The sequence below is a fragment of the Ranitomeya imitator genome, chromosome 8 (genome assembly GCF_032444005.1).
Source record: "Ranitomeya imitator isolate aRanImi1 chromosome 8, aRanImi1.pri, whole genome shotgun sequence".
In the NCBI taxonomy this organism is placed as follows: domain Eukaryota; kingdom Metazoa; phylum Chordata; class Amphibia; order Anura; family Dendrobatidae; genus Ranitomeya; species Ranitomeya imitator.
The window spans coordinates 194640935-194654900 of NC_091289.1; the positions used below are offsets into that span (position 1 = coordinate 194640935).

The 13966-nt window shown below is 47.4% G+C and overlaps 1 protein-coding gene across 2 annotated transcripts in view; it reads right to left on the minus strand.

Annotated features, from left to right (window-relative positions):
- The window catches only part of PIGK (phosphatidylinositol glycan anchor biosynthesis class K), a 123869-nt gene that overhangs the window by 93276 nt on the left and 16627 nt on the right, over positions 1–13966 (minus strand). For both annotated transcript variants that reach the window (XM_069738305.1, XM_069738304.1), the window contains exons 5-8: positions 6902–7013; positions 6327–6423; positions 2930–3047; positions 2190–2300 (exon numbers count right to left, since the gene is read on the minus strand). In XM_069738305.1, coding sequence (XP_069594406.1) covers positions 2190–2300; positions 2930–3047; positions 6327–6423; positions 6902–7013 — 438 coding nt within the window. The remainder of the gene's footprint in view (positions 1–2189; positions 2301–2929; positions 3048–6326; positions 6424–6901; positions 7014–13966) is intronic.

Sequence of the window (13966 nt, forward strand, 5' to 3'; positions counted from 1 at the left end):
CGTTGCTATTATATAGGAGCAAGTGCAATGTGATGAGACTCCGCCCGCTATTATATAGGAGCAAGTGCAATGTGATGAGACTCCGCCCCACTATTACACAGGAGCAAGTGCAAAGTGATGAGACTCCGCAAGCTATTACACAGGAGCAAGTGCAATGTGATGAGACTCCGCAAGCTATTATATAGGAGCAAGTGCAATGTGATGAGACTCCGCCCCTCTATTACACAGGAGCAAGTGCAATGTGATGAGACTCCGCCCCTCTATTACACAGGAGCAAGTGCAATGTGATGAGACTCCGCCCCTCTATTACACAGGAGCAAGTGCAATGTGATGAGACTCCGCCCCTCTATTACACAGGAGCAAGTGCAATGTGATGAGACTCCGCCCCTCTATTACACAGGAGCAAGTGCAATGTGATGAGACTCCGCCCCTCTATTACACAGGAGCAAGTGCAATGTGAGGAGACTCTGCCCCGCTATTACACAGGAGCAAGTGCAATGTGAGGAGATTCCGCCCCGCTATTACACAGGAGCAAGTGCAATGTGATGAGGCTAGACAGACATCTGGCAGTCTTTTCTCTAAATGTGACTGAACCCAAATATTCCGGGTGTTTTCTGGTTTATTTACGGCCAGGTGCTTACACAGCGGTCACTTGGGCTCTGCAGGCCTCACAGTTTAGACCACTGATATATATTCAGCTTTATCCCCTAACCTTCCTCTAAATCACAGATGACGTGTTCATGGCCGGGCGCCCGGACTAAGTTGTCACTTTATTCTTAATAGTCGTTCCAAAATCCTAGATGAAGTAAAGCTGCAGATTTACGGGCAGATCTGAGCGGCGGTACAGACCTGATGCCCCTCGCAGGGGTCGTAAATACTTAAAGCCATAAATGACCTTTTGCTCCGGACATGCTCATTGTTAGTTATTGGGGGCTGTACGGTGAGGGTCCACTGTGGGAATCCGCTTAGAAGATTAATGGTGGTTTGATCGTTTGATATCTCTTTTTATTTGACAGCGCTCGGCAGGATGTCTCGCCAGGCGCTGGGGGTCTCTTTTCTTCCCCGCCATGTTCAAAGGCTGACAGCTAAGAGCAGTTTCTCTATGCCGTCTCATGTGCAGCACTGAGGTGCGTCCCCCGCTTTTATCTCCGCTCCTCGCCTCTTCCTGCATCAGGAGGTAAAGTCAATGTGTTTAAGAAGAATAAATGAGCAGCGTACAGTCAGCAGCAGGGGCTGGAGACGGGACGGCCCGGTACTGATTCTGGGGGTGTAATGGAGTACCACCCACCATCCTGATGACCAGTTTTGGCATATCCGTTCACTTCCACCATAGACCTGACTGTATCACATTGTGCCGTTCCTCAGAATTACACGTTTGCTTATATTTTTTTTGCCATTAATTGATCTATGAATCCCGTAAAATAAACTACAAATAATAAAGCATTCATGTAGAACGAGGTCAGGGAGACAGAAGAGCCGGCGCCTGTTTACACCTCCGCCTGCAATTCTCGCATTGGCATTTCATTAGAGATCTGCGAGATAACATAAAACCTGTCTGTGTGGGCTGCGAAATCTGCCCGAGCCAAGCGGGTGCACAGCGGCGGCCTCGACAGATCGGCAGAGGCGACAGGAGCCCGTGTCATCGTACCGCAGACACCGCCGCAGCATCGGTTAACCCCTTCAGCAAAGAAATCGGATGGGAACAAGAGAGCGCAAAAGATCTCTAGAAAGTTTTTACTCTGAACCGATGTCATTGTCAAGATTCACAGCAAACTTATCGCCCACGATAGCCAAATAATGGCCCAAGTCTTGTATCCAACTTTGCAAGAAATCCACCTTCAAATGCAAAAAGACTCATAGTAACCCTCCCGAATTGCTCAGATTATATAGGGGATCCCCAAAAGGGTCATCATTGTCAAAGTCCAATGATTAAGTTTTTTCCTTTCATGGAATAACTGCGGTGTAATAAATGTCTGACGCATCCATTCCTGAAGCCAAAGGAGAGACCCACCAATGTCCGGCCACGAGTCAGCGGCCGGGGACCCCTATTTTAACGATAGGTGGTAAGATTCCAGCAACTATTCGATATCTATGACATATACCGATCTGTAACACAATGAATAGCAAAATCCCAATATCAGAATCAGGCTGGATCTCCGGTCACAGAGCAGAAGTGGTGCGGATCTTACCAGGTCGTTCATGTTGTTCTGACTGGCCGGGTGGATTTCTTCCAAAAATTCCAAAACGTAGAAAGTGTATCGGTCCATGAGGTGAACCCCGATGGCCATATCTGGCTGGTGCTAAAGATACACAAAAAAAATTAATTAAAAATGATAGGAGAAAAATATATATCAGTTGTCAAAGTGCACAGTCCACAGGATAGGCGATGACTTACTGATCGGTGGAGGACCGACCGCAGGGATCAGCAATAATCGGCAGATCGGGGAACTTTAATCCCAGTTACAAAATGGTGAGTCAGGTCCGACGTCCTGAACACCGCCCAGTTCATTCTCTATGGGGCTGTCGGAAAAAGAGTGCAGCGCTGGGCAGCAGACAGGGAATGAACGGAGCAACAATTGAGCATGCTCACTGCCGCTCCACCCCGCTGGGGATAACCGTTCCTAGTTCTTCTGATTGGTGCAGGTCCGAGCGGTCAGCCCCCCACAACCTCTTACTGTGACCCTGCACCCCCAACAACCATCGGTTTTATGTGTGTAAATCAGTGAGCATCGCCAATATAAGGGACACAGAGCAATCCTACAGCGGATTCTCCAAGACTCCAACATATCTACACTACCCAGCGGTGGTGCAGGAACATAGACTGCTCGCAATACAAAGCATAAGTCTAATTCAGGAGTCTCGGGAAGTCGGGAGAGCGGCCCGGAGGCACCTATAGCGCCATATAGAGAGGGGGAGGGGAGGTACTCACAGACAGAGAGTCTTCTCCAACCTGACTGCTGGCGAGGGCGATGATATTAGGAGAGTAAAACCTCTCGTACATGGAGGCTCCCTGACACGTATCGATTATAAACAGCAATTCATTGTACCTGAAAAGAAGAGCAGAGATCAGTATAGGAGAGCGGAAGATACCACAAATACTGCGCCATCCTCCTGTACAGAGGGGCAAGGTCACATTTCGGGGGTCAACACGCTGGCACATTACAGAACTGCATTAAGGTGGTGTCCGGACCGATGACCGCTGACAGACGTATGCTCCTGTGCTGACACGTCCCCGGCCCACCCATCGCTGATCTCCGTTCCCTTGACTCCTGCTATTCATACTGACACCAAGCATTAGTGGAGCCGGGGGACCGATTCACAAATGGGACCCCCACTGATCCCAAAAATGGGAGACCCTCGTATGAGCAGAGCAGTGCAGCATGGCTGACAAACAGTCCATTAACTTCTATGGGATTGACAAAACGGCCATCTCTACCATAGAAGTGAACGGAGCAGTGGTCACGTCCGAAGCACCGTAACATTCCCACAGGGAACGGATTTTGGGCATCAGTGGGGTCCCAGCAATTATACATTTAGCATCTGTCCTGAGATTTATGTGAATGTAAGTTCCCAGGAGGAATGCTGGATATAAACGTATAACCTTCACATAATGTGTACACTACAAGTACAAGTCATGAGGGATGGGGCAGAGGATAGAATGGAGTCATCCATCCTGGGTATTAGTGGGATAACCTCTCTAAGTTCACAGTGTTTTCCCTTCTTTTCCGTAGAACGGGCCATAGATATATGACAGATGCGGAGTTCCCGTGCGGCTCTCCATTCATTTCTACCGGAGCACGTGCCTTCTGCAATTTTCTGAGCTCCCATAGGAATAAATGGAGACAACTTTTCACGCACGTCCATATTCCTACTGAGAGGGGCGACTGGCGGACCCCGTTTTGAGGCCGATTCTGTCCCAGTGCTGGGACCACCATCTATCATGATTTTATGGCACAACTTGTGTATATGGCACATTGTACAAGGTGGGAGAAAACTTTTATTGCTGACATTTTAATTAGGTGATTTTCCCATCTGTCTCATTTAGTTACGGTTTTGTTTTCATCTCTGCTGGCTGTCAGTGAATTAGGATTATTGAAGGTCAGAGCTTTAAATTTGCCACAATTGTATCCAATGTAGAACACAATAAGGGAGGTGAAAACCTGCACTTACACATTGTTGCAAACTATCAGAGGAAGTAACAGGATTTTCCTAAACAGGATACAATTGTATCCTCACATTAAATTAATGGGAACCTGGTTACACATTGTTTCATTTCTATGCCTTTTCTGAGAAGAGAACCGCAAGAGTGAGCTAAAGGAGCAATGTACTGCAGGATGGGGCTCTATAGAAGCGGAAAAGAAAATATACAGCAGAATAGCGCTCTGTATAGAGGGGTCAAGAGGAGAGATACCGCAGGATGGGCTCTGTATAGAGGGGCCGAGAAGATAGATACCACAGGATGGGGCTCTTTATAGAAGCTGAAAAGAAAATATACAGCAGAATAGTGCTCTGTATAGAGGGGCTGAGAAGATAGATACCGCAGGATGGGGCTCTTTATAGGAAGAAAATATACAGCAGAATAGCGCTCTGTATAGAGGGATCAAGAGGAGAGATACTGCAGGATAGTCTCTGTATAGAGGGGCTGAGAAGATGGATGCCGCAGGATGGGGCTCTTTTTAGGAAGAAAATATACAGCAGAATAGCGCTCTGAATAGAGGGATCAAGAAGAGAGATACTACAGGATGGGCTCTGTATAGAGGGGCCAAAAGGAGAGATACTACAGGATGGGGCTCTGTATAGAGGGGCCGAGAAGAAAGATACTGCAGGATGAGGCTTTGTATAGAGGGGCAGAGAAGAGATACCACAGGATGGGGCTCTTTATAGGAGCTGTAAAGAAAATATACAGCAGAATAGCGCTCTGTATAGAGGGGCCAAGAGGAGAGATACCACGGGATTGGGCTCTGTATAGAGGGGCCAAGAGGAGAGATACCACGGGATTGGGCTCTGTATAGAGGGGCAGAGAAGAGATACCGTAGGATAGAGCTCTGTATAGAGAGGCTAAGAGGAAAGATAATACAGGATGGGGCTGTAATCAGGAGCTTAATAAAAAAAAAAAAAGATGCTGCAGGATAGGGCCTTGTATAGAGTAGCAAAAAGAAGAGATATGCAGGATGGGGCTATAAACATCCTGCAGGTGAGGGCTTAGGATAGAGTAGCTGAGAGAAGATATACTGAAGAATGGGGCTCTGTATAGAGTCGTTCAAATGAAAGATATACTGCAGGATGTGGCCTTGTATATACAGGAGCTCAGAGGAGAGATATACTCAAAGAGGGGGCTCTGTATACAGGGGATGAGGAAAGATATACTTAAAAATGGGACTGTATACAGGGGCCAAGAACAGAGATACACTGTATGAACTTGTATAATAGGAGCAAACAAAAGATATATTGCAGAATGGAGCTTTGCATAGAGCATAGAGGGCCTAACATTAAACGATTTGTTGTCTTCTGCTGAGAAACCACTGATGTGAAACAGCAAATGCCACTCTACTAATAAAAGAGTATAATCTTCTGCCATATGCATCAGTAACAGGACAAGGCGAAAACTAGAACATTTAAAAATAAAAAATGTGAATAATAATAATTAAAAAAAAACACAAATAAAACAGATTTTCTGAAACATTCCCTTTAATAAAAAAAAAAAAAGGGGGGGGGGAGACAACATAGTTCCATCCAGAACATGTTAGCGATCCGCTTAATGTTTCTATGACAACCTCGGATTCAATTATCATTCTCACGAGGACGGTGAAGGTACAGAAATAGCATCTGTTCACATTGTGACCACATGTAACAATGGATGGTGCAGTCTCCGTGCATCTCAGCCAGTGAATCTAATCCGGACCTGGACACTTCATATAGAAATAATGGAATCTGGCAGGAAGGGGAATCTGCCGATTCTTTACATTAATGTTTAAAGGGGTCTTGTGTTTTAAAGGGGTTTTCTGGGCTCTAGGCACATTTACTCTACGTGCGGATACGTGTTTGTCATTATTGCTGCAGGTAATAAATCCCTTTTTGATGACACAATCTATCGCTGTGCTCCAGACACCGACCTGTCCATGGTAATAACCCCGACGGTGCACACCAGCTCCGTCACTGCTGCATTTTGTTGGATTTGAATTATTTGTGTGCAAAATGAAAAGTGCAATAACATTTATTGGAAAAGAGATTATGTTTTAATAAAACTATCCTCAGCAGCCGCTCCGGGAGGTGAGGAGCGCGAGCTGCGAGGAGGTTATTACGCCTTTATTTTATTTTTTTTATACCTTCTTTTCTGCCACATTTGTTCGAAAGCATCTGCCAGCTCCACGTTGGTAATCTCTTCAGAATCTTGGAATTTCAGGAAACCGTTTCCTCCGTGTCCTGCGAGAGCCCAAAAATCGTGATGTAAGAGGGACAGACAAGGAAAACAGAGGACATGGCACAAGTCACACTGCAGCTAAGAGTCTCTGCGACCGATGGGATTCACCAGCTGACTGCTCGCTGTTCAGGGGCAGCATAGTAGAACAAGCAACACAAAAAATGGCACCATTTAATAGACGGAAGCGGACAACACTGCGGACACTTTGCTAATGAATACACCGGAGTCAGGGACCCCTCTTACCCCCTCCTCGCTCTGATTGCTGGGTGCTGTGTATGCAAACACAACGGAGGCCATCACCCTCATAGCGGACTCCTAAACAAAGTGTCCAGAGTATTCTCCAACCAATTTAATTAGCAAAACAACAAAACATTTTTTGAGCCTTTTTAGCCAATAGGAAAGCAAGACCCGTCTTACACTATGCTGCATTACCTAGGAGAGGGACCTATAGTAGTAAAGACCTTAGTAAAAAGCTATTACCAGTCATGTAGATGAGAATATTACTCCGATCATCAGAGAGGAGCCGCTTTAGTCGAGGTGTGCTGGGTGGCAATCTGCCGGTCAAGACTCTCAGAAAATTTTCGACAGTCACCTACACAAAAAAAAAAAAAAAAAAAAAAACAGATAAACTTCCAGGAAGGAGACACATGATATGATTCTATATGCAGTCACCACTAGGGGGAGCTCCCTGTATACAGAGATACATGATAAGATTCTGTCTGCAGTCACCACTAGGGGGAGCTCCCTGTATACAGAGATACATGATAAGATCCTGTCTGCAGCCACCACTAGGGGGAGCTCCCTGTATACAGAGATATATAAGATCCTGTCTGCAGTCACCACTAGGGGAGCTCCCTGTATACAGAGATACATGATAAGATCCTGTCTGCAGTCACCACTAGGGGGAGCTCCCTGTATACAGAGATACATGATAAGATCCTGTCTGCAGTCACCACTAGGGGGAGCTCCCTGTATACAGAGATACATGATAAGATTCTGTCTGCAGTCACCACTAGCGGGAGCTCCCTGTATACAGAGATACATGATAAGATCCTGTCTGCAGCCACCACTAGGGGGAGCTCCCTGTATACAGAGATATATAAGATCCTGTCTGCAGTCACCACTAGGGGGAGCTCCCTGTATACAGAGATACATGATAAGATTCTGTCTGCAGTCACCACTAGGGGGAGCTCCCTGTATACAGAGATACATGATAAGATCCTGTCTGCAGCCACCACTAGGGGGAGCTCCCTGTATACAGAGATATATAAGATCCTGTCTGCAGTCACCACTAGGGGAGCTCCCTGTATACAGAGATACATGATAAGATCCTGTCTGCAGTCACCACTAGAGGGGAGCTCCCTGTATACAGAGATACATGATAAGATCCTGTCTGCAGTCACCACTAGGGGGAGCTCCCTGTATACAGAGATACATGATAAGATTCTGTCTGCAGTCACCACTAGGGGGAGCTCCCTGTATACAGAGATACATAAGATCCTGTCTGCAGTCACCACTGGGGGAGCTCCCTGTATACAGAGATATATGATAAGACCCTGTCTGCAGTCACCACTAGGGGAGCTCCCTGTATACAGAGATACATGATAAGATCCTGTCTGCAGCCACCACTAGGGGGAGCTCCCTGTATACAGAGATACATGATAAGATCGTGTCTGCAGCCACCACTAGGGGGAGCTCCCTGTATACAGAGATATATGATAAGACCCTGTCTGCAGACTCCACTAGGGGGAGCTCCCTGTATACAGAGATACATGATAAGACCCTGTCTGCAGCCACCACTAGGGGGAGCTCCCTGTATACAGAGATACATGATAAGATTCTGTCTGCAGACTCCACTAGGGGGAGCTCCCTGTATACAGAGATACATGATAAGATCCTGTCTGCAGCCACCACTAGGGGGAGCTCCCTGTATACAGAGATACATGATAAGATCCTGTCTACAGTCACCACTAGGGGGAGCTCCCTGTATACAGAGATACATGATAAGATCCTGTCTGCAGCCACCACTAGGGGGAGCTCCCTGTATACAGAGATACATGATAAGATCCTGTCTGCAGTCACCACTAGGGGGAGCTCCCTGTATACAGAGATACATGATAAAATCCTGTCTGCAGCCACCACTAGGGGGAGCTCCCTGTATACAGAGATACATGATAAGATCCTGTCTGCAGCCACCACTAGGGGGAGCTCCCTGTATACAGAGATACATGATAAGATCCTGTCTACAGTCACCACTAGGGGGAGCTCCCTGTATACAGAGATACATGATAAGATTCTGTCTGCAGTCACCACTAGGGGGAGCTCCCTGTATACAGAGATACATGATAAGATCCTGTCTGCAGCCACCACTAGGGGGAGCTCCCTGTATACAGAGATACATGATAAGATCCTGTCTGCAACCACCACTAGGGGGAGCTCCCTGTATACAGAGATACATGATAAGATCCTGTCTGCAGTCACCACTAGGGGAAGCTCCCTGTATACAGAGATACATGATAAGATTCTGTCTGCAGTCACCACTAGGGGGAGCTCCCTGTATACAGAGATACATGATAAGATTCTGTCTGCAATTACCACTAGGGGGAGCTCCCTGTATAGAGATACATGATAAGATCCTGTCTACAGCCACCACTAGGGGGAGCTCCCTGTATACAGAGATACATGATAAGATCCTGTCTGCAGTCACCACTAGGGGGAGCTCCCTGTATACAGAGATACATGATAAGATTCTGTCTGCAGTCACCACTAGGGGGAGCTCCCTGTATACAGAGATACATGATAAGATTCTGTCTGCAGTCACCACTAGGGGGAGCTCCCTGTATACAGAGATACATGATAAGATCCTGTCTGCAGTCACCACTAGGGGGAGCTCCCTCTATACAGAGATACATGATAAGATCCTGTCTGCAGTCACCACTAGGGGGAGCTCCCTGTATACAGAGATACACGATAAGATTCTGTCTGCAGCCACCACTAGGGGGAGCTCCCTGTATACAGAGATACATGATAAGATTCTGTCTGCAATTACCACTAGGGGGAGCTCCCTGTATAGAGATACATGATAAGATCCTGTCTGCAGCCACCACTAGGGGGAGCTCCCTCTATACAGAGATACATGATAAGATCCTGTCTGCAGCCACCACTAGGGGGAGATCCCTGTACACAGAGATACATGATAAGATCCTGTCTGCAGCCACCACTAGGGGGAGCTCCCTCTATACAGAGATACATGATAAGATCCTGTCTGCAGTCACCACTAGGGGGAGCTCCCTGTATACAGAGATACATGATAAGATTATGTCTGCAGTCACCACTAGGGGGAGCTCCCTGTATACAGAGATACATGATAAGATTCTGTCTGCAATTACCACTAGGGGGAGCTCCCTGTATAGAGATACATGATAAGATCCTGTCTGCAGCCACCACTAGGGGGAGCTCCCTCTATACAGAGATACATGATAAGATCCTGTCTGCAGCCACCACTAGGGGGAGATCCCTGTACACAGAGATACATGATAAGATCCTGTCTGCAGCCACCACTAGGGGGAGCTCCCTATATACAGAGATACATGATAAGATCCTGTCTGCAGCCACCACTAGGGGGAGCTCCCTGTACACAGAGATACATGATAAGATCCTGTCTGCAGCCACCACTAGGGGGAGCTCCCTGTATACAGAGATACATGATAAGATTCTGTCTGCAGCCACCACTAGGGGGAGCTCCCTGTATACAGAGATACATGATAAGATCCTGTCTGCAGCCACCACTAGGGGGAGATCCCTGTACACAGAGATACATGATAAGATCCTGTCTGCAGCCACCACTAGGGGGAGCTCCCTGTATACAGAGATACATGATAAGATCCTGTCTGCAGCCACCACTAGGGGGAGCTCCCTGTATACAGAGATACATGATAAGATCCTGTCTGCAGTCACCACTAGGGGGAGCTCCCTGTATACAGAGATACATGATAAGATTCTGTCTGCAATTACCACTAGGGGGAGCTCCCTGTATAGAGATACATGATAAGATCCTGTCTACAGCCACCACTAGGGGGAGCTCCCTGTATACAGAGATACATGATAAGATCCTGTCTGCAGTCACCACTAGGGGGAGCTCCCTGTATACAGAGATACATGATAAGATTCTGTCTGCAGTCACCACTAGGGGGAGCTCCCTGTATACAGAGATACATGATAAGATTCTGTCTGCAGTCACCACTAGGGGGAGCTCCCTGTATACAGAGATACATGATAAGATCCTGTCTGCAGTCACCACTAGGGGGAGCTCCCTCTATACAGAGATACATGATAAGATCCTGTCTGCAGTCACCACTAGGGGGAGCTCCCTGTATACAGAGATACACGATAAGATTCTGTCTGCAGCCACCACTAGGGGGAGCTCCCTGTATACAGAGATACATGATAAGATTCTGTCTGCAATTACCACTAGGGGGAGCTCCCTGTATAGAGATACATGATAAGATCCTGTCTGCAGCCACCACTAGGGGGAGCTCCCTCTATACAGAGATACATGATAAGATCCTGTCTGCAGCCACCACTAGGGGGAGATCCCTGTACACAGAGATACATGATAAGATCCTGTCTGCAGCCACCACTAGGGGGAGCTCCCTATATACAGAGATACATGATAAGATCCTGTCTGCAGCCACCACTAGGGGGAGCTCCCTGTACACAGAGATACATGATAAGATCCTGTCTGCAGCCACCACTAGGGGGAGCTCCCTCTATACAGAGATACATGATAAGATCCTGTCTGCAGTCACCACTAGGGGGAGCTCCCTGTATACAGAGATACACGATAAGATTCTGTCTGCAGCCACCACTAGGGGGAGCTCCCTGTATACAGAGATACATGATAAGATTCTGTCTGCAATTACCACTAGGGGGAGCTCCCTGTATAGAGATACATGATAAGATCCTGTCTGCAGCCACCACTAGGGGGAGCTCCCTCTATACAGAGATACATGATAAGATCCTGTCTGCAGCCACCACTAGGGGGAGATCCCTGTACACAGAGATACATGATAAGATCCTGTCTGCAGCCACCACTAGGGGGAGCTCCCTATATACAGAGATACATGATAAGATCCTGTCTGCAGCCACCACTAGGGGGAGCTCCCTGTACACAGAGATACATGATAAGATCCTGTCTGCAGCCACCACTAGGGGGAGCTCCCTGTATACAGAGATACATGATAAGATTCTGTCTGCAGCCACCACTAGGGGGAGCTCCCTGTATACAGAGATACATGATAAGATCCTGTCTGCAGCCACCACTAGGGGGAGCTCCCTGTATACAGAGATACATGATAAGATCCTGTCTGCAGCCACCACTAGGGGGAGATCCCTGTACACAGAGATACATGATAAGATCCTGTCTGCAGCCACCACTAGGGGGAGCTCCCTGTATACAGAGATACATGATAAGATCCTGTCTGCAGCCACCACTAGGGGGAGCTCCCTGTATACAGAGATACATGATAAGATCCTGTCTGCAGCCACCACTAGGGGGAGCTCCCTGTATACAGAGATACATGATAAGATCCTGTCTGTAGTCACCACTAGGGGGAGCACCCTCTATACAGAGATACATGATAAGATCCTGTCTGCAGTCACCACTAGGGGGAGCTCCCTGTATACAGAGATACATGATAAGATCCTGTCTGCGGCCACCACTAGGGGGAGCTCCCTGTATACAGAGATACATGATAAGATCCTGTCTGCAGCCACCACTAGGGGGAGCTCCCTGTATACAAAGATACATGATAAGATCCTGTCTGTAGTCACCACTAGGGGGAGCACCCTCTATACAGAGATACATGATAAGATCCTGTCTGCAGTCACCACTAGGGGGAGCTCCCTGTATACAGAGATACATGATAAGATCCTGTCTGCGGCCACCACTAGGGGGAGCTCCCTGTATACAGAGATACATGATAAGATCCTGTCTGCAGCCACCACTAGGGGGAGCTCCCTGTATACAGAGATACATGATAAGATCCTGTCTGCAGCCACCACTAGGGGGAGCTCCCTGTATACAGAGATACATGATAAGATCCTGTCTGCAGCCACCACTAGGGGGAGCTCCCTGTATACAGAGATACATGATAAGATCCTGTCTGCAGTCACCACTAGGGGGAGCTCCCTGTATACAGAGATACATGATAAGATCCTGTCTGCAGCCACCACTAGGGGGAGCTCCCTGTATACAGAGATACATGATAAGATCCTGTCTGCAGCCACCACTAGGGGGAGCTCCCTGTATACAGAGATACATGATAAGATCCTGTCTGCAGCCACCACTAGGGGGAGCTCCCTGTATACAGAGATACATGATAAGATCCTGTATGCAGCCACCACACATCCTAGCGATACAAAATAATTTTGAAAGTTAGGCATACCCTTTAAAGAAAAATCGAAGCCTCGGACTTTACTCACCCTCCTCAGGTCCAGCGTGGGGTCTCTCCCTCGGCCCCCGGTGTCTGCTATTGTCCGCAGGCTAACGTCACACTGACAGCGCTGCAGCCAATAACTGAGCTCAGCGGCTTTGCAGGAGTTGATGGATTGCGCTGCTCAGAGCCCGTCAGCGCTGCAGACAATAAGGCACTGGCAGCAGCGGCAGAGACTCAGCTCTGGATTTGGAGAGCGAGGAAAAAAAGCATTGAGAGATTAAAAATAAATGACACGCCAGGTGGGGGGAGAGGGGATTTGGAAAACCAGTAAACCCCTTTAATAAGTAACTTTACTTGATTATTACATTTGAGAATGATTGCACTGCACTTGACACAGTGTGTCAGATTCCATTCTTTGAGGATGACCTCCCTATAAATACATGGATTTTTTTATACATATATGTTAGCCACCTTAGGGAGAGACCCAAGTTGGGCTAAATGTAGCGGGACGAAAGAGACCGAAAAGCCCTCTACTTAAAGGAAATACATAGTGGATGCTTTCCTGAAACGGAAAGTACTTGCAAGCAGCATAATACAAAGAATAGCAGGTTTACCCAGAATCCTTTGCAGTAGGCGGAGCTATGCAAATCATCTCTTTCCACCCCAGTCTAATCCACAGCGCTTGGAACCGCCAAGCGTGCAATGCTGCGGATTAGTTTCTAACTTTACACAGCCAACCAATTCCTACCTGTGAACACGTGTTTCGGGCTTTAGGCCCTCATCAGCACAGGGCTGGAATTGGTTGGCTGTATGGAGTGGGGCTCGGTGAGCAAGCGATACATATATACTAGCCACCTTAGGGAGAGACCCAAGTTGGGCTAAATGTAGCGGGACTATGGATTTTTTTTATATAATTTTTGCAATTGAGTGCCATAAGGAATTTTGCACTTTTTGTTTTCAATAGTTTCTGTTGACGGAGGATCCATCAGTGAGCTCTGTGCTGACTGACAACTACATAAAAGTTCAGCTCAGCTCCGATGTGGTCTGCGGTGATAAATCAGTAGAAGGATTTCACTAAAAGGGAAGGAAAAAAACAACCTTTTCATCA